Source organism: Trichosurus vulpecula, chromosome 5 (genome assembly GCF_011100635.1).
Source record: "Trichosurus vulpecula isolate mTriVul1 chromosome 5, mTriVul1.pri, whole genome shotgun sequence".
Lineage (NCBI taxonomy): Eukaryota > Metazoa > Chordata > Mammalia > Diprotodontia > Phalangeridae > Trichosurus > Trichosurus vulpecula.
In genome coordinates, this window is record NC_050577.1 from 93,477,196 (window position 1) to 93,501,823 (window position 24,628).

The 24,628-nt window shown below is 41.6% G+C and overlaps 1 protein-coding gene across 2 annotated transcripts in view; it reads left to right on the plus strand.

The window, feature by feature from the left end:
* The window catches only part of PRKAG2 (protein kinase AMP-activated non-catalytic subunit gamma 2), a 459,590-nt gene that overhangs the window by 389,316 nt on the left and 45,646 nt on the right, over window positions 1-24,628 (plus strand). For both annotated transcript variants that reach the window (XM_036758525.1, XM_036758526.1), the window contains one exon: window positions 22,079-22,188. In XM_036758525.1, coding sequence (XP_036614420.1) covers window positions 22,079-22,188 — 110 coding nt within the window. The remainder of the gene's footprint in view (window positions 1-22,078; window positions 22,189-24,628) is intronic.

The window sequence follows — 24,628 nt, forward strand, 5'->3', positions numbered from 1 at the left end:
TAATGCCTTCTCCTCCAGTTTTCCTTATACTGTGCTTATCTGTGTACATATGTTGCAATATCCCAGAACAATCAATTAACAAGGATTTCTTAAGTGGGTACTGTATGCCAAGCACTATGCTATCTAGCACAGTAGAAAATAAGTTTTTTAAGAGTGGGACCCAAATTTAAATTTTTATTTTTGCATCGCCAGAGGCAATATGATATACTAGAGAGAGAGCAGATCTCTAAGGCCCAGAAGCCTTGGGTTTAAATCCTGACACATATTGGCTATGAGACCCTAGGCAAGTCACTGACTTCTCAGTGCTCTAGGCAACTCTCTAAAACCAGCTGCAGAGAAAGAGAGCACTGGCATTGGTGGAGGCAGTGTCATTATCTAGGAGTTCCTGGTATCAGCGTAATAACAGATCTAGACTTTATTCCTATCTGTATTTTTATATCACTTTCATTTCCCAGTATGTCCTTCCTTCTCCTCCTTCCAGAGGATAATAATAACAGATAATTTAAAAGGGAATGTGGAGTTCAGAAAAACCAACTCACACATCACCTAACTCCTATATTATATGCAGTATTCCACACTTCTATGCAAATAAGACAAAGAAGAACACCCATATGTCTTATAAGGAAAGAATTTTTTAAAATAAAATTTTATTGATCCCTCTTGTCTTTATATCATCTACATTTTCCAACATACTTCCCCTCCCAACCCCATTCAGGGACAAAGAAGGAAAAAGGAGAGAACAATTCCATGAAACTAACCAATACATCAAAAAAAAAAACCCAAAAAAACCTCTGACATATGCAGTATTTCACACCTGTCGTGCCTCACCTTTGCAAAGAATGTGGGTGGAGTTACCTTCTCATATCTCTTCTCTGGGGCCAATTGTGGGCACTATAATTTAACAGCCTTCAGTTTTAGTTGTTTTGTTGTCATTCTTTTCATTTACACTGTTGTCATCATAGTGTATATTGTTTTCCTGATTCTACTTATTTCACTTTGAGTGATAGCTAGAATTTATTAAGCACCTACTATGTGCTAAGCACTGGCAGTACAAAGAAAGGAAAAACACAGTCCCTGCTCTCCAGGAACTCACAGTTTAAGGGGAAGACCACATGCAAGCAACTCTGTACAAACAAGATGTAGACAGGATAAATTGGGAGTAGTCTCAAAGGGAAGGGACTAAGATTCAGGAGAACTGAGGAAAAGACCTTTTGCAGAAGGAAGGTAAGACTTTAGCTAAGACTTAAAGGAAGTTGGGGAGACCCGAAGGCAGAGTTGAGAAGGGAGAACATTCTAGGAGTGGAGGACAGCCAGTGAAGACATTCAGAGCCTAGAAATGGAGTTGTTGCTCTTGCTGTTCATTCTTTGTTTTCAAAGAGGACCAATCATGTCTTGACTTGGGCATGAATTGGATTTGAGAGAGGCAGCGTTGCACAGAGTCATCAGCCTTACTCCCTCTTCCTGAATCATCGATGTCCAGTGGTAGGACAGAAGGCAAAACAACTAGTGATGGCCTGGGATGCAGTGGATGACCTTGGCATCTTCAATTGCTGATCCAGTGTGACACAGCGTAGGAATTACAAGATTTGGCGATCAGTTAGATACACAGTATGAGTGACAGTGATTAGCTGAAGAGGATACTGAGGTTATGAGCCAGGGAGGATGGTAATGCACTCAGCAGCAATAAGAAATTGTGGGAGGGGTAGGTTTGGGGAGGAAAATAATGAGTTCTGATTGAGATGCCTACCGATATCTAGTTTAAGATGGCCAAGAGATGATTGGAGATGCAGTGGCTGTAGCTCAGGAGAGAGGTTAGGGCTGGATGAAGATATCTGAGAATCATCTTCATAGAGATAATTTAATCCATGGGGGTTGATGAGATCACAAAATGACATAGTACAGAGCAGAGTGTTTGGGAGACACTCACATTTACAGAGTGTGACATGGATGAAGGATTAGCAAAAGAGACTGAGGAGTAATCAGGAGAAAGCAGTGTCATGAAACCTAATGGAAGAGAGAATATTCAGAAGGAGATGGTGGTAGGCAGCGTCCAAAGCTGCAGCAGACGTCAAGGAAGATCAGGATTGAAAAAAGACCATGAGATTTTCCACCATTTGTGGGAAATTCAACATGGCATCATTAAATGGACTCAAAAGATTCCTAAGAGCACTAAAGGGCCAGCTGAGATGGGATATAGAGCTAAAAGAGTCTTTAAGAGCTTCAGCGCTTTCATTTTGCAAATGAGGCAACTGAAATCCAAAGAGGCTTAAGTGACTTTCTGAAGGTCACACAAGTTACAAAGCTCAGATTCTTTACCTTCCAAAAATGTAACTTTTTAACTCGTTTATGTGGCAAGTCACAGTTGCCTGTATTTCTCTTGGTAAATGGAAGGAGTTTTAGGAATTCTCTGATAATTTGATTAGTATACAACATTTTAAGTATGATTTATTTCAAAGTTTTAGAAAGGTGTGAGTCTTCTAAAACAACTGTTTTTAGTGTTAGTTCGGCTAATTTCCCTTAATGTGTAATGTTGGCGTACTGCCGTCATAAAACTTCTGAATATGTTTCTCCAAAGGGCAGGTATACCTGGGGGGTCCCAGTAGCCATTTCTCTTACCTCTGTCCCCCTACTCCAGCTCTTGCTGGACCAGCACAAAGGATGGTGTCACCACTCCTGGGTTTGATGCTGTTTTCTACAATGTAGACACTGCAAGGTGAGAAAGAAGGAAAATAGTACTAATTATAGAAAACTGTAAAAGCCCAAATTCTGTTAAGGGAACAGAATTTCTTATGTCCTTCGTGTTCGTCATAGCTACACTGTCAAACCATTTTTCTTCATTTTTTTCTTGCCACCTTAAAACTTCAAAAAAAGTTTCTCTTTCAGTGCTATGAAAACACTATAGTATATAAAACATCTGTATATTCATTAGACATTTTTTCTTAGAATTCTTTTCTCTCCCATTTTCTCTTCTTTATTATGTAGAAAAAGGGAAAAGTTATGACTGAGTAAACTGAACACTCTACCTGTTAATCTGCCTTCACCATTTTTAAGTTCTCATGGATTTTGGTTACAGTCAGGAGTGGACAAACCAAGGGCAGTTCTTCCAATCTGACATCACAAGTGCCTGAAGTGATCTCTTCAGAAATCCTATGGCTAACCCCTGTATCCAGTCCTGGAGTAAGAAAGAAGAGAGTCACCAACAAAGCTCATGCCCTTCACCAGGCTGGGAAACTAGCATGAGGAGCGATAGTAAAAGTGCAATAAGGAACTGGAAACCCAGTCAATACTTGCTTAGGAAAGAAGAGAGAGAAGGAAGCAGCAGCTGCATTCAGGTAAAGGTAGTGCCCCTTTACCTTTGCCAACTCTTTCACTAGCTTAGTTCCATCTAAATTTAGCTTATCTTAGCCCTTTTGGGTCTTCAAGCTGGTCCTACTTTGGTTCTTCTTGGTCCGTGCTTCTACCTATACTTGGTCCCTAGACTGGCTTTTTATATTTCCTTTAAATTTCTCCATAAAAAATAAAATTTTTAGAAAATTTATCAAAATCTCCTCCCTAAATAGTCTTACCTAATAACCTATCACCCCAGCCTAAGTTCTTCCTTGGGCTTAGGTCTCCTGCTATGCCCTTTGTACCCATACTTTCAACCTTACTTAGTCCTATGTGTCTCCTCCTAACTTCATTATCCCCTTCCAGCTCTCCCAATCTTGGTTCTGACGTATACAACTTAACTTCTTCCCTTCGCTTTGGCTTATTCACTCAAGGTAAAGCCACATATATGAGAGAATCTATACATGGAGATGAATAAGCTCCTAAAAGAAGGGAGGTGTAAAAGAAGAATCTGAGAAAGGCTATCCATAGGCAAAAGGAAGAAAAGTCATGCCAATCTATAAAGGGCATCTCTTAGCTTTGATAAAAGAACAGAGTAAATAAAGATTGGATATAAACTTTGATCCACCTGATATAACTTTGACTCACCTGAGCTAAATTCACTTTGACTTTAGTCCCTGCTATATCATGTATAACCCCTGCACCTCATTTTCCATCTCTTCAAGATAAAAAAGTGAGGCATTCAAAGAAAGAATAAAAAACTATTTATTAAGTGTTTATTATGTGCAGTTACTGGAGATGCAAGTAGAAAAGGAAGACATTCCCTGCTCTTAAGGAACTCGCACCCTAACTTTGGGAAACAACATAAATAAGTTTTGGCTGTAAGGTAGATGGAAAAACCAGATGACTTAAGGGTATAAATATTGAAATATATATGTACTTATACACACATATCCTTCCTACTATATATGTGTATGTAGATGTGTGTGTGTGTGTGTGTGTGTGTGTGTGTGTGTGTTTAATTTAGAGAGGGAAACTGAAGTATAGAGGTTGTAACTAGGAGCAATGAATAGAAGTTGCAAAGAAGCAAATACTATAGATCCTGATATTAGGAAAAACTTACTGTTAGACCTATCCAAAAGTGGAATGGTCTGCCTTGGTAAGGAGTAGATTTCCCCTTATTAGAGGTCCTTGAGCAAAGAAAGGTTTCATGATCACTTGTCAGATGTACCATAGTGGAACTCTTTTGGAGTCTGGGTTGGTCTGGGTGGTTGCTGATGTCCCTACGAACTCTGAACATTATATGATTCTGTAAAGTGACCCTCAGAGACTTAACTCAAAGATCCTGACTTTCATATCTTTGTTTAGTCTATGGAGTCAATATCTTAAAGTAAACTGGAATGATAGTAACTTGTACTTGGTACCAATGAGCATTAGATAGTAGGTTCGCTATCAATACAAAGTTTCCACCAATTGTCCTGTAGTTGTTACTCAACTACTCAGTTCCCCAGGCAACACTCACAGACTGAGTTGCTGACCAGGTACTATCTACATTGGTTCTTTCACTGATGAAACAGAAACTGAGTAGTTGAATATGAGTGGAAAAAGGAAAGTTGTCTCAATAGTGAACATTCCTAGACCATCCTCACTGCCATTTAAAAATTTTTATATTAATTTAGTTTAAACTTAAATATGCAATAAGAAAAAAAGAAATAGAAACTTAAATATTAAAACTTAAATACAGAATAAGAAAAGAAAAAAAGCACTGCCTTGTGCACATCAGACTGTAAGAGAGGATTCAAAATAGACAATAAATCTCCATTTCAAGAAAGCCTATATAATAAATACTACACATTGTATTCAGAGCTGTTCATCTTTACTTCCTTGTAAGTTTCTTTTGTTCCCTGCTGTGTACTTTTACTTTGTTCTTTTTTAACTCCTTCCTCCCACCCCTCCCCCAAGAAGGCTACAATTAAGCACAGATATGTGTGTGTATATTTATGTGTGTGTATATATATGCATGTATGTGTGTATACACACACTTACATACACAATACATATATATACATACATACACTTATATACACATACATATACTTAGATATCTATAACTGTACTCCTATCTAAACATATACATTCATATGCATCTATGTAAGACCATACTATACTTGTTCACTGCCATTTAAAAAAAGTTCCCTTATAAAACTATTAGGCACATAAAGACATTGGATTTGTACAACCTACTTGTTTTCCTATTTATAAATGAGAGTTGCATGCTCTTGAGACTTAGCAGGAATCAAACAAGTTAGTTCTTAATCAGCTATTCTTATACATATACACATCTCTAAACTATAAAAATGATGGACTACTGTAGTATAAAATCACATCAAGGAGAATGCTGATGTTCTTTCATATTACTGCAGCTCTGAGATTTAGACTTCATCAAGGAGAGTAATCAAGTGACTACCTACTAAGACATAAGAGTAAATTAAAAGTCACTATCTGAATAGTATCTGCAAGGTTCTGAGATACAAGTGTGTTAATGGCACGTTCAGAAGACCTTGTGTATAGAATTGCTATGTTTTAATAATTTGGCCTCTGATATATTAAAAATGTTATTCAAGGGGGAAATTTGATGTATTAGATGACAGTGTAACTTCAGAAGTAGGAAGACCTGGGTTCCAGGCCTGCCTTTGTTTACATACTGGCTGAGTAATCATTAGCCAGTCATAACTATTCAGTGCCTCAGCCAACTCTCCTAGACTAAATTGCAGAGAAAATGTCATCTATATTGGTTGCTTCACTAATGAAATTACAGATTCGGTCTCCCCCTCCAAAAAAAAATTCAAGGAAGGTAACTAAGCATGACCTAACTCCCTAGGAGATGATGATAAAAGTAGTATTTCTTCTTTCACCAAAAGGGACAAGAGACCTAAATAAATGGTCCATGCAAAGAAATGCATGGTCTAACAGCTACACCAAGGCCTAGAACTCTTACATGCTGTAGACATTAAACCAGACATTTTCTCATCAGAACAGCAAGCCTCAGTTATTAACAGTCATCTTTAAATATTCAAGATATGACAAGTTACCAAAATAAAAAAGGAGCAATTCAAGAACTTGGGCATGGAGTGAGGCAACATGGTATAATAAAAAGAGTACTAAAGTTAGAGTCAGTAGACTTCAGTTCAAAGCCAATCCCTGGGTAAATCATTTAACAATTCTAGACCTGAGTTTCCTTATCTAAAGGGAAAAACTTGGACTTATCTCTAAGGTCCCTTCCAGATCTAAGTGCCATAAAATCTGTAGAACACTTCATAATATTAAGTGAAATTACCAGGTTTTTTATAGTCTTATTCTGCCTTTTGTCATCCCAAACCCATCAAGCAAGCCTCCCTTTAATAGAGGAAGAGAGCTAAAGGAAAGCTAGCCATCCCAACAACAGCATTGATGGCAAATGCAATGTTCCACTAGGAAAAGAAAGCACATTTTCTCATTTCTTCTCCTATCTGGGCCACAACGGATCATTTCAATATTGTAGTTTTAAGCTTCATTTTAGTGATGTCATTTAAATTATTGTTGTTGTGTATATTGTTTTCCTGTTTCTGCTTACTCTGCATCATTTTATCTGTTCATACAAGATTTCCCAGGCTTCTTTTAAATCCTCATATTCATCATTTCTTATGGTGCAATAAGAGAATGTTATTCATATTCCAAAACTTGTTCACCCACTTTGTTTCTAGTTTTTCACCATACAAAAGTTCTGCTATGAATCTTTTGTAATCTATGTATATGTGTGTATAGTTTAGTGACTTTTCTCATGTAATTCCCAAATTGTTTTCTAGAATAGTTGAACCACTTTCTAGCTCCTACAGCAGTGTATTAGTATGCCTGTCCTCCCATGGCTTCTGCATTATTGACTGTTTCCATATTTCATCATCTTTGCCAGTTTGCTAAATATGAGATAAAACCTTGGATAAAACTGTGAAATTCTCATATGGTTGTTCATAGTCAGCAGCTCTTTGAAAACAGTTCATATCCTTTGACCACTTGAGATGGCATTTCTGCTAGTGATTTAAAAAAAAATAAATGATTCAGATATTTGTAGGTCATTGCAACAATATATGAAAGAATTGATGTGTCGTGTCTTCATGAATTTAAGACAGCTCTTTCCTTGGCCTGAAGAAGTGCTCATAGCTACACAGCTCTGGCCACATAAATATAGTAGATGGCAACATGATGCTACATGGTGACCAGCTAACACTGGAGCTGTCATAGGGAAGGTCAAAACCAGACAGCTATAGTGTGTAAAAAGATTGTTGGCTGCCCAGGGTTCTTTGCATCCCTTAATTTCCCTTCATTTGTTGATAGTGATCAGTAGTGTTATCTTTATTTATCAGCAATGAGATATAATTACATCCCTGAAATTTGTGGTTTACCTACCGAAAAAAAAAGCGTTCATTTTTCAGATGCAGCCAAAAAGAGTCATTTGGTGGACGACTGCACTCAGACACAAATACAGTAGAACTCCACAGTAACATGGCTCATTTAATACACTTTGAATATGCCAAAGGCCAAATCATATTCTTCAAGCATATTTTATACATACACAAAAGCCTGATAGAACATATTTAATTCCCTGTACCTTCCAAAAATATTAAATAATAGTCATTCCACAGTGCATGATAAAGAATAATCACTCTTTTTCACTTCTCTGTATATATAACAAAGGTGTAGAACGCTAGCCGTACATTAAAATAGATAGAAATGTGGTCCCTAATTTTAGCCTACAAATAATACATAAACGATTTTCATAAGTATTAATCAAGTGGAATGCAATAAAATTACATTTAATTTGTATTTTCAGTCCATTTTATTACTTCGTTGTAATGATATTTGGGGTAAGGAGAAAACAGAAAAGGGATTAAGGAAGTAGGTAGTGGGGGCAACAAAGAGCAGGAGAAGTCAGAGCTGCTCGAAAAGAGGGTCAAAGAAAATTCAAGGAAGTAGAAGTAACCTGTTAATGGGAGAATGAGGGACACCTGAAACATAGTCTGAACCTAAGCAGAACGTTCTAGCCTTCTCTCATATTAGCTCCAGCCCTTCCCAATCAGCTTCAACCTTTAGCTGTTAAAATTTAAAGGATGTGGCCCTGGCACCGAGCCCCATTTCTCTTTCATCTACCTACTTGTCACTTATGCCTGACTCAGGGTTATTTCCTGTACCTCTAGTCTCACTATACTTCTGGTGGCTCTGCAGTAGACTTGGGTACTTAAAGAGCTGACTGATGAGACATTGTAAACAGTCTTTAAAGAGTAAAGATAACTGGGGAGGGGCTATGGAATTGGAGAAAAACAAATGTTGATTTCCCCCCCAGAAAAAGAGAATGAAGTCTGCAAACCATAGGCCAGTGAGCTTTTTTTGATTCCTGGCGAAACATGAGAAACAGATTGAAAGGATGGCTAGTGAATATCTAAAACAAAAGAAAGAAGAGATTATCAAAAAGAGCCATCATGACTTTATCCAGAATCCACCTGGCTAAACAAAGAAGCCCTAGGAGGATTTAGAAGGAGTGGCTGAAAAGTTGTTAATTTAAACATAGTTAACAAAACAAGTTTGTTAAGTTTTTAATAAAACATTACATTTTTTAAAAAATGAGTCATACCAGACTAATCTCATTTCCTTTTGATGATGGCATTACTGGATACACATTGGGAATTCTATAAGCATAGCTTACCTAGATTTTCGCAAAACAAAATTTCTTACACTATTCACATATACAAGATATGGTGTAGTAGAAAGCGTGTTGGATATGGAGTCGGGGTGGTTGAGTTAAAACCTGACTCTACTGCTTATTACCTGTGTGACCTTGGCTACCTCACTTAATCTCTTTGCTCCTTAGTCTTTCACATATAAAATGAGGGGGTTGGACTGGAAGGCCTCCAGGGTCCTTTTCATATCTCTGCATCTGTGTTCCTATGAGATACAGGCTAGAGAATAGGGCAGTTGATTGGTTTTGGAACTGGTTAAAATAGCCAGACCCTAGAGTGGTCATTAGTAGTGATGAGGGTTTGGGGTGAGAGGTGCTCGACACCCCAAAGTACCGACACGCCGGGTCCTGCCGAAAGAATTCGACTCAAGCCTTCTCAGCCAAGGGAAAGGATAAAGTTTATTAAGAGTTAGCCAAATAAGCCTGCCCCGAGAGATCCCACCCCTTGCGACGCCTGTAAGGAAAAAGGGCCAGACCCATCTGAGCTAGATTGGTTCTGACCCCCCTCATGGAGGCAAGATAGAGATTATATACACAAAGGTTGTGGGAGGGATTGAGGGGTGGTCTGGGGTGAACAGAAGAGGGGTCTAGGGAGGGACTTAAGGACGAGGTCAGACTCCAGGGTGGGGGAAATAGCTGAAGGCCATATGGAAATGACAACCCATCAAGGGCTGGGGTAGCAGAGCTAGGGTATAGATATTTTGATCAGGATTAAGGATGGGAAACAGGATTAAGGGTGGGAAACAGCTGGACAATAGAGGACTGGGCAAGGTAGGCACTTGGGCTTAATGGTTATAGCCTCAGGCCAAGGCCAGGTCGAGTGGGAAGATTCAAGGAGAGTTCAAGGGTTCAAGGGGTTCCCAGAGACTGTGCCCTCATCATTCCCCCCTCAAACAAATGGGACCCAAATTCTTTTGGGGTCAGGGACGAAGGTCTCAGCTTCTGGAATTGCTTCCTGCTGACAAGGGGCGTAGAGCTGTCTTGATGGGTCCAGTTCAAGGGGTGCACAGTCATCTGGAAGTTGATGGCTTGGAGACTGGAGGAGACAAACCTGGCAAGGAAGTTAAGCAAACAACAAAACAGACAGTACAGGAGTACAGAGAAAGGACAATATCCCTGGTGGGAATTAAAGATGACTTTCATACCTAGCTCCCCTAACCACTTGTTCTGCTTCGGGGTTCAGGAGTGTGTAGCACATCCAAATTAGGTCGGGGATATCTAAGAGCAAGGTTTGATGTTTGGTGAGCCTGTGGTTAGCCAGGCACTGGTGGCCCTCTGCTTCCAGGGTGCTCTGGCAAGGCAGAGCTTCTAGGGGCTGGTCTGCTAGAGGCTTAGAAGCTTCCTCAATTGGAATGGCTGTAGCAGCCAGAGAATCTAATTGTTTTGGAAAACAGGGGTCAGATCCTAAGGACTGGATTAGAATTTCCAAAGCCTGTCCTCTCCTTCCTTCAGCAGAGTAAGTGAAAGGTTTTTCTAGATTAGGTAAGGCTAATGCTGGAGTGGTGGTCAGTTTAGTTTTCAAAGTCCCAAAAGCTTGTGCTGGGTAGGGGCCCCACTCTAGAGGGAGTGAGTCAGGGCCTTGAGTGGCAATTAATGGTTGCAGTCCCTCCCAAGCCTTGGGTTTAATTGGATATTGAAGGCAATGGAGGAAAACTATGGCTGGGGTGGCAGAAGTAGCTTGCCCAGGAATTCCCTGATCCCAAACAATTGGCTCAACCCTCTCCCACGCCTCTGGGGGAACATGGGGAGGTCTGGGAAACAGAGGGAAAAGGGAGTTATGAGGTTTAACTATAGAAAATTGGCTTCCCAATTTCACCATCAGGTCCCTTCCCCAAAAGGGGGCAGGGCCAGAGAAGGGGTGTTCAGACAACAGATCCTTGATGCCCATGACCTGATGGGTCGAGGGGCATGTGGGGCCAGAGCAATTAGTTAAAACAAGAGAACATAGCCGTGATAAAGTGGGTAACCTTACCTTCTGCCTCGATTTTGCCCAGGGCTCCTCGAGAGAGGTGGAGAAAGTGGGAGCACGGCCAAGCCCCAGGCTTTCCCCTCCTTCCGAGTCTTGAGAAGACTGGAGGACAGGGTGCTGGGAGGAGGCTCTACCACTTTTCCAGCCTCGGGGACACCTCCAATGTCCCTCCTGGTTACATGCTGGGCACGGTCCTAGAGGCCTGGATCCTGGAGGCTTCTTCCAGGGGGGCGCCCTAGAGGGACACTCCTTAGACCAGTGACCCTCCTTGTGACATCGAAAGCAGGTTTCCCCTTTGCCAAAGTTGCCAGAAGCACCCTCCGGCAATCTCCTGGCCATGGCAGCCGCCAAGAATTGGGCATGTTCTCTGTCTCTGGCTTTTTCCTCTGCCTGGACTAAGTCTTTATTATTGAACACTCCGAATGCTGTCTCCAGTAATTGGGCCTGAGGTGTTTGGGGTCCCGTTGCCAATTTCTGCAGTTTCCTCCTAATATCTGGGGCAGACTGATTAATGAAATACATGTTAAGTATTGCCACCCCTTCAGTAGAACCAGGATCCAAATTTGTATACTTCTTAATAGCTTCTACTAGCCGGGCTTGGAAAAAGGCAAGGTTTTCTTTTTCTCCCTGAGTAATCTTCCTAATTTTTTGAAAATTTATTTGCTTTTGAAATGCAGTTCTTAGGCCTTCTAACAGGCAAATTTCCATATGGTCTCTCTTTTCTCTATCCTCACTCCTTTGATAATTCCATCCTGGGTCACTAGTTGGAACAGCAGCTGTTCCTGGGGGATAGTTTATGGGGTTATTGCTAGCCAAACTGTCCCCAAATTTTTGAGCGTGTTCCCATATTCTCCTCTTCTCCTCAGTGGTACAACAGGTAGAGAAGAGGATATGCAAATCACACCAAGAAAGTTCAAATTGCAGGGACAGATCCCTAAAACCCTCAGTAAACTCAGTGGGATCTTCTGAGTATCTCCCCAGTTTTTCTTTAATTTGGATGAGATCTGAAATGGAGAATGGAACATGCAATCTCCTTGTCCCAGCAGGGGAGGCAGGCATTTCCCTCAGGGGAAAAAGCCCTGAAGGAGCTGTGGGACCTGGAGCTTGGGGCTGAGGTAGATTAGACTGCAAGGCCAGGGCATCTGCCTGGCAAGGGAGATCAGCTAGTACCTGAGGAGGGGTAGAGGTCAGAGGGGAAGATACCCCAGAGACCCAAGTGGGTGCTACCTCAGAGAGAGGGGCTAGGGGAGGAGATATTGCCGTGGGGGCAGGGCCCGAGGCTGGAACTTGAGTAGGGATTGCCTTGGGGATAGGGCCCATGGTGATAGATGTTGCAGGGCCTGCAGTAGAGGCAGGGCGTGGGGTCCCTTCGGCTGGAAATTCCTTCCTCCTTAGTAAAGGAGAAGTTAGGAGTAATTGTTGGGAGACAAACAAAATAAAACAAGAAAACAAAATATACAGAAGGTACCTGAAACTTTCCCAAATTCCCAGCGCCGAAACAATTGAAAGGATCTGGCACATGCTTCCGGATGGGGCATCCGTCCATGTCCTTTGACATGACCACTGGACCGAGAACCACCTGATAGCGTCAGGTTGAGTTGACCAGGACAGTGTGACTGTCCGACTCACTGAGACCACTGGACCAAGCTGTCCTACCCACCGAGAACCACCAGAGAGCGTCAGGTTGACCAGGACAGTGTGACTGTCCGACTCACTGAGACCACTGGACCAAGCTGTCCGACCCACCGAGAACCACCAGAGAGCGTCAGGTTGACCAGGACAGTGTGACTGTCCGACTCACTGAGACCACTGGACCAAGCTGTCCGACCCACTGAGAACCACCAGAGAGCGTCAGGTTGACCAGGACAGTGTGACTGTCCGACTCACTGAGACCACTGGACCAAGCTGTCCAACCCACTGGGACCTGCTGAGGTCAGGCCCGAGAAGCACATCCAAAATGTTTGGAGAGCGAGGAGGGAGATTGGGAGAGGGGGAGGCTCACATACCTTCAGTCTTGGCTGGAGAAGAACTTGAGATTAGCAGTGCTTCCCGGTCAGGGAACCATAAATGATGAGGGTTTGGGGTGAGAGGTGCTCGACACCCCAAAGTACCGACACGCCGGGTCCTGCCGAAAGAATTCGACTCAAGCCTTCTCAGCCAAGGGAAAGGATAAAGTTTATTAAGAGTTAGCCAAATAAGCCTGCCCCGAGAGATCCCACCCCTTGCGACGCCTGTAAGGAAAAAGGGCCAGACCCATCTGAGCTAGATTGGTTCTGACCCCCCCTCATGGAGGCAAGATAGAGATTATATACACAAAGGTTGTGGGAGGGATTGAGGGGTGGTCTGGGGTGAACAGAAGAGGGGTCTAGGGAGGGACTTAAGGACGAGGTCAGACTCCAGGGTGGGGGAAATAGCTGAAGGCCATATGGAAATGACAACCCATCAAGGGCTGGGGTAGCAGAGCTAGGGTATAGATATTTTGATCAGGATTAAGGATGGGAAACAGGATTAAGGGTGGGAAACAGCTGGACAATAGAGGACTGGGCAAGGTAGGCACTTGGGCTTAATGGTTATAGCCTCAGGCCAAGGCCAGGTCGAGTGGGAAGATTCAAGGAGAGTTCAAGGGTTCAAGGGGTTCCCAGAGACTGTGCCCTCATCAGTAGTAGCTCACTGTTAAGACATCTCTAGTGGAATGCTCCAGATATCTGCATTTGAGCTTCTTCTCTTTAACATTTTTCCTATCCCACTATGTGGGATATTTGTAAGATATGCCGATAACCTAAAACTAGGACAAAGTGCTAACACACTGGTTGATTGATCAAAGCAGGACTTAGAGTAATGGTGGTAAAGGAGACCAGTAATTGTAGTTCTTATGTGTTAAGGTAGCCACTATCCATGTCAGTTGTTAAGAGAGGATTGATGCCAAGGTCAGGAGGGTTTTAAAGAAAAGTCCTTAGTCCCAGCCAAAATGTAACCACTTGGCTCCTCTCTCTCCCACTCCTCCCCTCCCCCTCCCTCTCTCCCTCCGTGTGTGTGTGTGTGTGTGTGTGTGTGTGTGTGTGTGTGTGTGTGTCTCTCTCTCTCTCTCTCTCTCTCTCTCTCTCTCTCTCTCTCTCTCTCCCCCAGTAAGAAGCTGGAGGAGATGCCAAAGCCAAGCTCAGGTTTCAGAGCTGGCTCTATTGTGCCTCCTCTCTCAACAGCAGTGGCCTCTAACTATCTGGGGTCTTGGATACAGGACTGATGAGGCTGTTTTCTCATGTTGCGTAGCTGGCAGACAACTTCTACTGCCTGAGACTGGAATAAATTCTGTATCTGTAAATGGCAGGAAGTGCTGGGCAAAGGCATAGGAGTCAACCTTCTGTCTTTAGCAACAGTAATCTTCACTTAAATGGATCCATGGTGAAACAACAGAAATAAACTGTAACATACTTGTTCAATTCTTTCTTGCTTCCTCTTAAACCTGGAGAGTATAACAATTAAACCCTCCTTTGACAATTAATTGACAATTAAGTTGTTTGTACTTAGCATTATGCTAAGCCTTGGTGATACAAAGACCACAGTTAAATAATCCTTGCCTTCAAGGAACTTATTTTCCTTCTAAGGGTGGAGACGGTGTTTACAGATAAGAGTTATCTATAAAACACATACAAAGCAGACACAAGATAACCTTAAATGGAAAGTCATTGGCAGCAGTGGGGATGGGAAACCAGGAGAAGGTAGCCCTGGAGCTGGCTCTTGAACAAAACCAGGGATCCCAAAAGACAAATGTAGAAGGATAACATTGCGGGCTTGAGAAGAGATGAACTCCCGTAGTAGAGACCATCAAATAGGCCAATGTTACCGTGGACCTTGAAGTTCATGGAGAGGAGTAGTGTATAAAAAGTTTGGGAAGACAGGAAAGAACCAAGTTGCCCTTTCCTTACCCTGGAGCTCCCTCCCTCCCTCTACCTGGAGGGTCTTTTCCAGAACCTCATTTAAAGAGCTCATGCACACCAGCTATCTCTTCATGTCCTAATCTGATGCACTCCTCTGGACTTCTCCATCATGGAAGGATGAGGGGAGATGGACCCTCCCTTTTAGCTTTTTAGCTTCCTTTTGTGTATCATCTTCATGTATTACAGTATAAGCTCCTTGAGGGCAGGGAACTGTCTTTTGCCTTTCTTTGTATCCCCAGCACTTAGCACAGTGTCTGGCACCTAAAAGATTCTTAATCTTTATTAACTGACTTGACTAAAATGCCAAACAGAAGAGCTTATAAAATTTTATTCTAAAGGTAACAGGGAACCACTGCAATTTATCGAGTAGGAGGTGACATAGCATAGTGGCCCTGTGCTTGGGGAAATCTCTTTGGCAGCTTCGTGGAAGATGAATTGGAATAGGGAGACGCTTAAGACAGAGAGACCAATTAGGAGGTTATTGCAGTCATCCAGAAGAAAGATAGTGAGGACCTGAGCCAGAGCGGTGGAGAGAAGGGGATATATGTGAGAGGTACTTTGGAGATAGAAACTACAATATGGGACAAACTGAAGAGGGGAAAGATAGAAGCAAGAAAATAAATTAGATGCTGTTTTAATAGTTTAGCATCAGAGGTAATGAGGACTAGGGTGAAAGACTTGTGAGTGGAGAAGAGGGAATGGATGCATGAGGTGATAGAGAAATAGGATAACTAAACTTGACCTCTGTCTCTGGAAATGGGGAGGGAGATGTAGTTTGTGGAACCAGTCTTGTTATAATCACACAGCATTCAGTTTGGCGATTTTGTTCTTTCTTTTTATTTTGTTGTGGTTATTGTGTATGTTGTTGTCCTACTTGCCGTTCCTTATACACAGCATTCCTTCACCTGCCTCAGTCTCCTTGCACAGGCTGCCTCTTCTTGGAATCTGTAGCTCAGTTCAAAGTTTAGCTCAGGTGTCATCTCCTACACTAGGCCTTTGCTAATCCCTCCTCCTCTTGTGGTAGTCAGTGCTCTTCTATACAAGATTACTTCTCTGTAACTTCTTATACATTTTGTAGTTACTTATTTGGGTATATGTTGGAGCACTTCAGTAGAATGGAAGCTCTTCAAGGGCAGAAACTGTTTTACATTTGTCTTCCCATCATCTTTTCCTAGTAAAGTGTCTGTTACATAGTGGGCACTTAATAGGTGATTATTGAATAGAGTTGAATACTAATTTACTTATTTTGAGAGGACCAGTAGTATCATGTACTTTTGATAATTCTCTTACATCACTCTCATTTCTTTTCCCAGTTTTTCTTCTGCCTCTCTTACATGATTTTAAGCTCCTTTTTGAGCTCTTCCATAAGTCCTTTCTGGGCTTGTCACCACTTCCCATTTTCCTTTGGGGTTTTGACGTTGTTGTCCTCTGCTGAGTTTGTGCAAATCAATGTTGAAAACTAAAAAATATTAAATAACAGACTATCATAATAGCCCTCTTAATGGGTCTCACTGCTTCTTGTATATTCCTTCTTCAATCCATTCTTCTTACTGTTGATCAGTAAACATTAAGCACCTACTATGTGCCGGGCACTATGCTAAACACTGGCAATTAAAAATTAAAAAAAAATAAAAAGACAGCTCCTGTTCTCAAGGAGCTCAAAGTGTACCCACATTGTTTTTCTAATAAACTGCTCTGATTAGATCACGCTCCGTTTGGACTTTGGACTTCAGAAAAGTCCCACTGTCCATGTAATAAACTCTTTTTTGTGATTAGAACTAAATGGATATTAAAGGCCATGTACTGCAAGCTCTTTGTTTTACAGATAAGGAAATGAATCTGGGGAGCTTAAGTGGCTTGTAGTACACACAAGTGGTTAATCTGCACATCTCTAAGTGGTCTTGAAGGCCTTTTCTAATCTGGCTCCAATCTACCTTTCCAGCTTTAACTTTATATTGCTCCTTCACAAACCTTATGTTAGCAGGGAACAGGGTCTATGTGTTATATCTGTACTTAGTGTCTAGCACAGTACTTTACACATAGAAGAAACTTAATTGTTTGCTGATTTACATTGATTTGAATAAGAATGGCTAATTCTTCACTGTACTCTCCTTGTCTGGTATTTCCTGGTGTCAAAGATGAACTATTCTCCGCCAACACTGGGGTAGAAATTTAGAATTTATCTAATTAGCTGTTATAGGATGTAAGTAGACACTAGGCTTTACTATGAGTTGGAGAGCTCAACTTTCACTACAGATTTATTTATGTTCTGGTTTTACTTATAAATTGTTATACTTGCTCAATCTGAAGAAGCATGTTTTACCAATTTCATGTAATTGCAAATCCTTTAGAACTAGAATCCTTTTAATTATCAGGTCTAATCCCTTTATTTTCCCTAGAAGGAAACTGAGGGCCAGAGCAGATAAGTGCCTCCTACAAAATCACATATCTAGTTAAAAGAAAGGATGGCACTGGAACTGAATCTTCTAACTTCTATCCCCATTACTCTTTCCACACTACCATACTGCCTCTCACTTAACTAACTGCCTGTAGTAGCAATTTTGATTTGAATATCTTTCCCACCCATTAATAGTCCATGTGACCTGTTTACGTCACAGGAAGCCTAAAACATATGTAGCAGGAGGAGCTTCCTGACAGGAAAAGGAAGTTACGTCACAGAAAATGCTGAGAGAGGGAGAGAGAGAGAGAGAGAGAGAGAGAGAGAGAGAGAGAGAGAGAAATGTTATGGCTGCTAATGGTCGCCTTCGTGATTGTTAGAACTGAATAGGCTGACCTAGCTGTACTGTGAGTTTGTTTTGGGAAGACCCCGGCAGGGGGGTCAGAGAGGTTTTGGGATGGCGAGTTTTCAGGCTGTGATATGGTGTTTTAAGCTCCTTGCCGTTATGATAAAGTGGGCTGCCTGGCTGTGGGAGCTGAACATTTGATTATGGGATATGCTGTCTGAATAAACGTTATACTTCTTTTACCTTCTTTATGGAGGGTCTCTCATACCTTGTGATACAGAACTGCATAGGCATATTCATGATTATTGTTGATGTTGTGTTTATTGCCTTACTGTTTCGCTGCCTTCAATAGGAACGTTTTTCTCAATATTAATATGTATGTATTTCATTAATAAGCTTGAGGATGAGGTTTTAGAAGAGAGAATAGAAAACTCACTTACTATGAATATGGGAGCAGTAATGTCAAGAATCTGTGTTTCAAATACTTTGCTATAAAAAATACATGATACTCTTCAGTGGCCAGATCTCCACAGGCTTCAGGGTAGCCCCAGGGTAATACAGGGAAACCACACCAGGCCTCAGCACACACCAGATACCACCACTAGGACCCCAGCTCAGTACCAGGTAAGCTACCAGACCCCTACAGCCTCCAGCAGCTCCAGGTACCCCCCAGCCCACCCCCTCAACACAGCACCAGACGCAAGGTTCCCCTGTAGGCCTCATCAGGTAAACAGTCAGTGCCTGCATCCACTGGCCCAAGAAGCCTGAAACAGAGTCCATTCTACCTGGGAGCAGAGAACAAATTTAAAAGAAAGGGAAAAGACCCCCCAAACAGGTGAGCAAAAAACAACAAAATCTGACCATAGAAGGGTTGTGCGCAGCTGTTTTCAGAGCTACTTCTACACAGCAAGCTCTGCCACAGCAGCGCTCCTCCTCCCCCAAGAACCACCAACCAGGACTGTGACCCAGATCCAAGCAGGGCAAAGCAAGAGAACCCTGCCTCTGTGCCAGCAAAGCACTCCCTGCACTCCCGCTCTGATCCGCTGCTTGATTCCTCCCACCAGGTGGACCTGGGGCTGGAAGCAGCTGCAGCTGGAACTCCAGAAGCAGCTGCCGGAGCTGCCTGCTGCTGCTGCACTACCTCTGCCACCCCAGGGCTGGGGCCAGACTGCTCACTTCTCTCACCCAGATCCAGCAGTTTCCCCACAGACCTACTAAGTTGTCTTTGGTGTTTGTGGGTTGAGAAGTCTGGTAACTGCCACATCTTAGTGATTCAGGGCCCTGAGCCCTGCTCTGCCCAGGTCCTGGTCTGGTTGGTCCTGGCACCGCCCACACTGGCCTGCTCTCCGCTCCCTGTATGGTGTGATAGACCCTTCCCAGCTACCATCCAGGCAATCATGGGCTGGAGACCTGCTTCCCTCTGTTATTTCATGGGTTCTGTAGCTCTAGAATTTGTTCAGAGCCATTTTTTACAGGTGTTTGGAGGGATTTGGAGGAGAGCTTAAGCGAGTCCCTGTTTTCCACCTGCCATCTTGGCTCCATCCCCTGTTATGATAGTCTAGGCAAAAAGAAATGAAGGTCTGAAGTGACGAAGTTGGAATGGGAGAAGGAAAAGCAGCAGACTTGCAAGTTGTAGAAGTAAACCGATAGAACTTGGCAGTGGTTTTGGTTGTGGCAGGGTGAGAGAACAGAAAAAGTGAAAACTAATGTCAAGCTTTACAAAGTCTGGGTGATTGGGAAGATGGTGTGCCGTCAACAGAAGTAGAGAAATTTGGGTGAAGAATATGTCTGGGAAGGTAATGAAGGTCAGTTATCTGCATGGAGGTAATAATTGAAACTTCAGGAGTAGATGCATTCACCAACAGAGACAGTAGAGAGAGAAGGGGAAAATGGACAAAATCTTGGGGGTACCTCAAGGTTTTGAGATATTGCGTTAAATATTTCTCATATTAAACTGCAGTGTTCAAGGGTCAGGAAGAGGAGAGCGAAAAGGCTGATGAGTGGACTTATCAAGGAAATGAAAGGATAATCAAGAAAGTGTAATGTCAGAGAAGCCAAGAGGTGGTTGAGAGTAGGTGCACGCAGAGTAAGGAAGGGTAAGGAAGATGGGATCCTAATAGGATTTCAGATCACAGGAGTTGGGGAATTAGATGTCACCTTGAAGTCCATTTGGTTTTATCCTCCTCATCTTACAAAGAAGCCCACTGAGGCTCAAAGAAATCATGTGACTTCTGATGTCACACAGGTAGTGAGGTAAGAGCTGAGGCAGGATCTAGCCCAAGTCCCCACATTCCAAACCCAGTGCAGCACACCAAATTTGGCAGTAGGTTTGGAAGGAGGAGTGGAAAACAGAATTACCCAGCCTAGGGCAATTTCACACAAGACATCCTTAATCCTTCCTCTTCAAACTATATGTCATGTGATCACTGGGAAACTGGACTTTCATTGTAGATGTGGGGACATTTCAGAGATAGAAAATGTGATTTTAAGAGTCAGGAATGAAAAAAAAATCCATATTTGGATTATAATTATAAATCTAATGGTTAAGTGTCATATAAAGCCGTCAAAATGCTACTCTCAAATTCCAAAAGTAAAAATCCTTACAACAGTTTTTCCCCCCAAAGTCATTAAATTTAGTGATAAGAGGGTTAAGGACAAAAGCTAGATTGTATCAGGTTGAGGAGTGATTGGGAATTGATGTGCAGGCAGTGATTTTAAACTTTTTTTTTCCAGAAGTTTGTCAGTAGAAAGGAGGGGAGATACATAGGAAGATACTCTGAAGGAGTGCTGGAGTCCCAGAAAAGATTTTTGTAGGCTAGACGCCACTCTGTGAGAATCTTTGCTCGTTGATGGGAAGGAGATGGTAGAGAGGATGAGAGTGAAGTTTCAGGAAATAGAGAAGCCTTGATTGATGAGGCAAGGTCCTAGAGGAAATAGGAGGAGGGTGGGGTTGCTGCCTCTCCCTCTGAGCCTAGTGGGAAGAAGGAGAGTAGCATGTAAAGTCCCAGCTGGTAAAGATCTGCTTACCTTAGCAGATCTATTAGTTAGCCTCTCTATCTTCATGATAAATAGTCCCTTCCTAGGTATCTCCACCCTCTGACATCTCTCAGATTACAGCTATCTCTTTTTTTTAAAGAGCACCTAAGGAGTACATATGTGGTATGACTTCCTCACCTTTGAGTATGCAGTTGAAATTACCATGCAGAAAGTCTTTCACGCCAAAGCAGTGGCCTTCTGAAGGAGACTGTGTCAGAAGCCAGTGATATTGCAATCTCTGCCTACTAGTAAGGCAGTGTGGCTTCTCTTCACAGAAGCAGCAGCCAGAAATAGCTGATAACCCATATAAGTATAGTGCTTGTTGGTCTTTTTTATCTTGATTGAGATATGTGGGTCACAAATCTATAGGACTGTACTGTAACAGGCTTTTGTATAGTGTATAAGAATGTACTATGTATGAACATTTTAGTACTATCTATATAAAATTTTTGTCAGTCAATAAAATTATTATTAGTGACTACTACCTGCCAGGCACTATGCATTTTTAAAATCCCTCTCTTGGACCATTTTATTATGCTTCTAATCTATGCTATTACTATGAAGTTAGAACTAACCATTTCCTCCCAATTTCAGATAGTTTCATTAGGTTTTTACAAAAACAAAACTGAAATAGTATGGCCACAAGTTTGCTATGCTAAATTTGCAGAAAATATTTTGTGCTAGACTCCATAGATTGAGTCAATTCTTAGGTTATTTTAAAAATAACATTAAGTGTTCTTTTTTACACTTGTATTTGAATGAATTTAGCTGTCTTAGGTACAGAAGTTCTTAGTAGAAAAGTAAGATTCAAAGAACCAAGGAAAAGTAAGGAGCTTCTTGTTCAGTCATTTCATTCACATCTGACTCTTTGTGACCCCCTTTGGGGTTTTCTTGGTAAAGACACTGGAGTGGTTGGCCATTTCCTCCTCCTGCTCATTTTACAAATGAGGAAACAAAAGTAAAGAGAGTTAAGTGACTTGCCTAGGGTCACACAGCTAGCTAGTACATGCTTGAGGCCACATTTGAACTCACATCTTCCTGACTCCAGGCCCCCCACTCTATCTACTGTGCAACCCAGCTGCCCAAAGTAAGGGAGAGTTAGAATTAAATGATTACTTTCCTGGGCTACAAATGGCCTTCAGAAACCACAAGAGCATAGACTGCTTCAAGAAGTATTATACTGAGTACCCTTTAGCATACTGTGTGCATATGTTAAAATACATATACATGTACATATAAAATCTGATTTCAAGTGTGAGTTTAAAGCAAAACCTTTGATATTCCATTTTTCCTACAGCAATAGAAGAATCTGAAAGTGATATTTACATGCGATTCATGAAGTCCCACAAGTGTTACGACATTGTTCCAACCAGCTCAAAGCTTGTTGTCTTTGACACTACATTACAAGTGAGTATACTCATTTTTTCATAAACTTTTGTGTAATTTGGGTTCTCTTATGAAATAAGTATCCTGTGAATCTTTCTTGGATACTTAGTAGCATCCACAATAAATTAACTAGGAATAATATTGATGGAGGGGGAAACCCTGTAATTCTTTTTGGAAATTATGAGTAATAAAATGATGGATCACCATCACTGCATTAAAATGTGCATAAAGTATCTGTTCACGACTTTTAATCATTCTCCCTATATATATCAAATGACTTATGTTGATTACTCTCATAACAAAATTTGAACATGGTCCTTTGGATGCTTCAATGAAGTTTATTACAGTCTAGCCAAGCTTTTTACCAGGTAGCCAATGTTGTTATGGAATAATAACGTGAAAGAAATAATAGTGACACGTGAGACAAACAGAGAATCTTAAGCAGTATTGTTTTTAACTTGGTGATTCTAGGTACAGAAATAAGGGCCAAACATAAGATTGGGGGAGAATATCTAAACAAACCACATATTATTGACTCACTAAAAAGTGTGGTTCAGCTATAAATGATAAACTAAGGTACATAGTCAACAAGCATTTATTAAATGCCTACTATGTGCCAGAGACTGTGCTTTGTGCTGAAAATAAAAGGCAAAACAGTCCCTGCCTTCAAGGAGTTCACAGTCTCATGGTGAAAACATCATGTTCAGACAAAATATAACAACATACAGACAAAATATATGCAGGATAAATAGAGGACAATCTCAAAGTGAAGGCACTAAGATTAAGGAGGACTAGGGAAAGGTCCCTTGCAGATGATGGGACTTGAAAAGAGCCAGGATCCAGAAATGAGGAGGGAGAGCATATTTATTGGAGCCAGCCAGAGAAAATGAAATGTTGTGTTAGAGGAAGAGCAAGGAAATGCATTCTCTGCCCCCTGGGAACGTAAAATATAAGAAAAATGAATACATGGTGTGTAACGAAGGTAGTAGAGCAACGCGTGGCTAAATGATAAAATGAAAATTACTTGTCACTTGATTAGGAAGACTTACTAATGAGTTTCAATAGTTCAAGAGAGATGGCTTAGGACTTAGCAATCTTACCATGAGGAACATTCTAGAAGAGGTTATTAAATAGTTTGAGTACTTAGAAAAGATATAGGAGATAAAGTAGGAGCCAGCAAGGGTTCCCAATTCAAACCAAACTTAGTTTTCTTTCTCTTTTCCTAAGACTCATGGATCAGGAGAGATTATTGTAGGCAACGACATATCTTAGTTTCAGAAAAGTATTTTATGTGATAGCCTCATGGAGACAAATGAGCTGTACAAATAGGAAGAGTCTAAGCTATGTGAGCAACTCTTGCTACAGAATATTGGTTAATGGATCAGTCTTAATCAAGGTTGCCAAACTCCAACCTTGGATTATTCTCACTATCTGCCTCCTTCACACCTACTTATGTGGTTCTGAGTGAATGGAGCTGGAAGAAGTCACAAATCCATGTTGATTGAGTTCACTACACATTCATATTACTTAATCATGGCAGTAAGACATTCCTTCTACTCCTTCCCAGTCAGTTCTTTTTCTTGCTCACTGCCACAGCTGTTCTAAACCTTCTCTTCTTTTCCCAAGCCTCCTACAGTTATCCTCTTTCCTCACTGTCTCAGCTAAGGACTTCACTCATCCTTCCCTAAAAAAATGGAGAACTTTTGCCATGAGTTTGATCTTCTCTTTTGCTCATTTCACATTCCCCTGATATCATCCCCTACTATTTCTTCCTTCACTCTAGTCTCTAATGAAGAAGTGGTTATTCTTGTCAAGACCAACCTCTACATGGACCTTTGATCCCATTCCTTCTCCCCTCCCTTTAATCATCATTCTCTCTCTATCCCTACCAGCCTATAAATAAGCACTAGCCCCACCCCCAGCCTTAAGAAACCTCCACTAGTTATTGTCCTATGTCTTCCTCCCCTTCTCAGATAAGCCGCTTTAAAAAGTTATCTCTGTTTGGTGCTTCTCCCTCTTCTAAGCCCTCTAATATCTGGCTTCCAGCTTCATTTTTCAACTGAAACTGCTTTCTCAGAGGTTATTGATTATCTGTCACTTAGCAGATCTCGTAGCCTTTTCTCATTCCTCATCCTTGACTTCTCTGCAGAATTTGACCCTGTAGCCCATTACCTTTTCCTTGATGATTTTTCTTCTTTGGTTTGTTAATGCCACTATGCTCCCTTGGTCCTCTTCAGTCTCCTTGGTGGTTCTTCATCCATGTTATGCCCACTCCCTGTAAGTATGTTCCTAAGCACATTGTCCTGGTCTCTTCTCTGTTTTCTTTCTCACTTAATGATCTCATTATTGCCTAGGGCTTCAATTATCATTACTCTGCAGAAGATTCTTAGATCTATACATACAGCCCTAGTCTCTTTCCCTGAGCTATGGTCCATGTCCACATTCACACTGGATGTTTCAT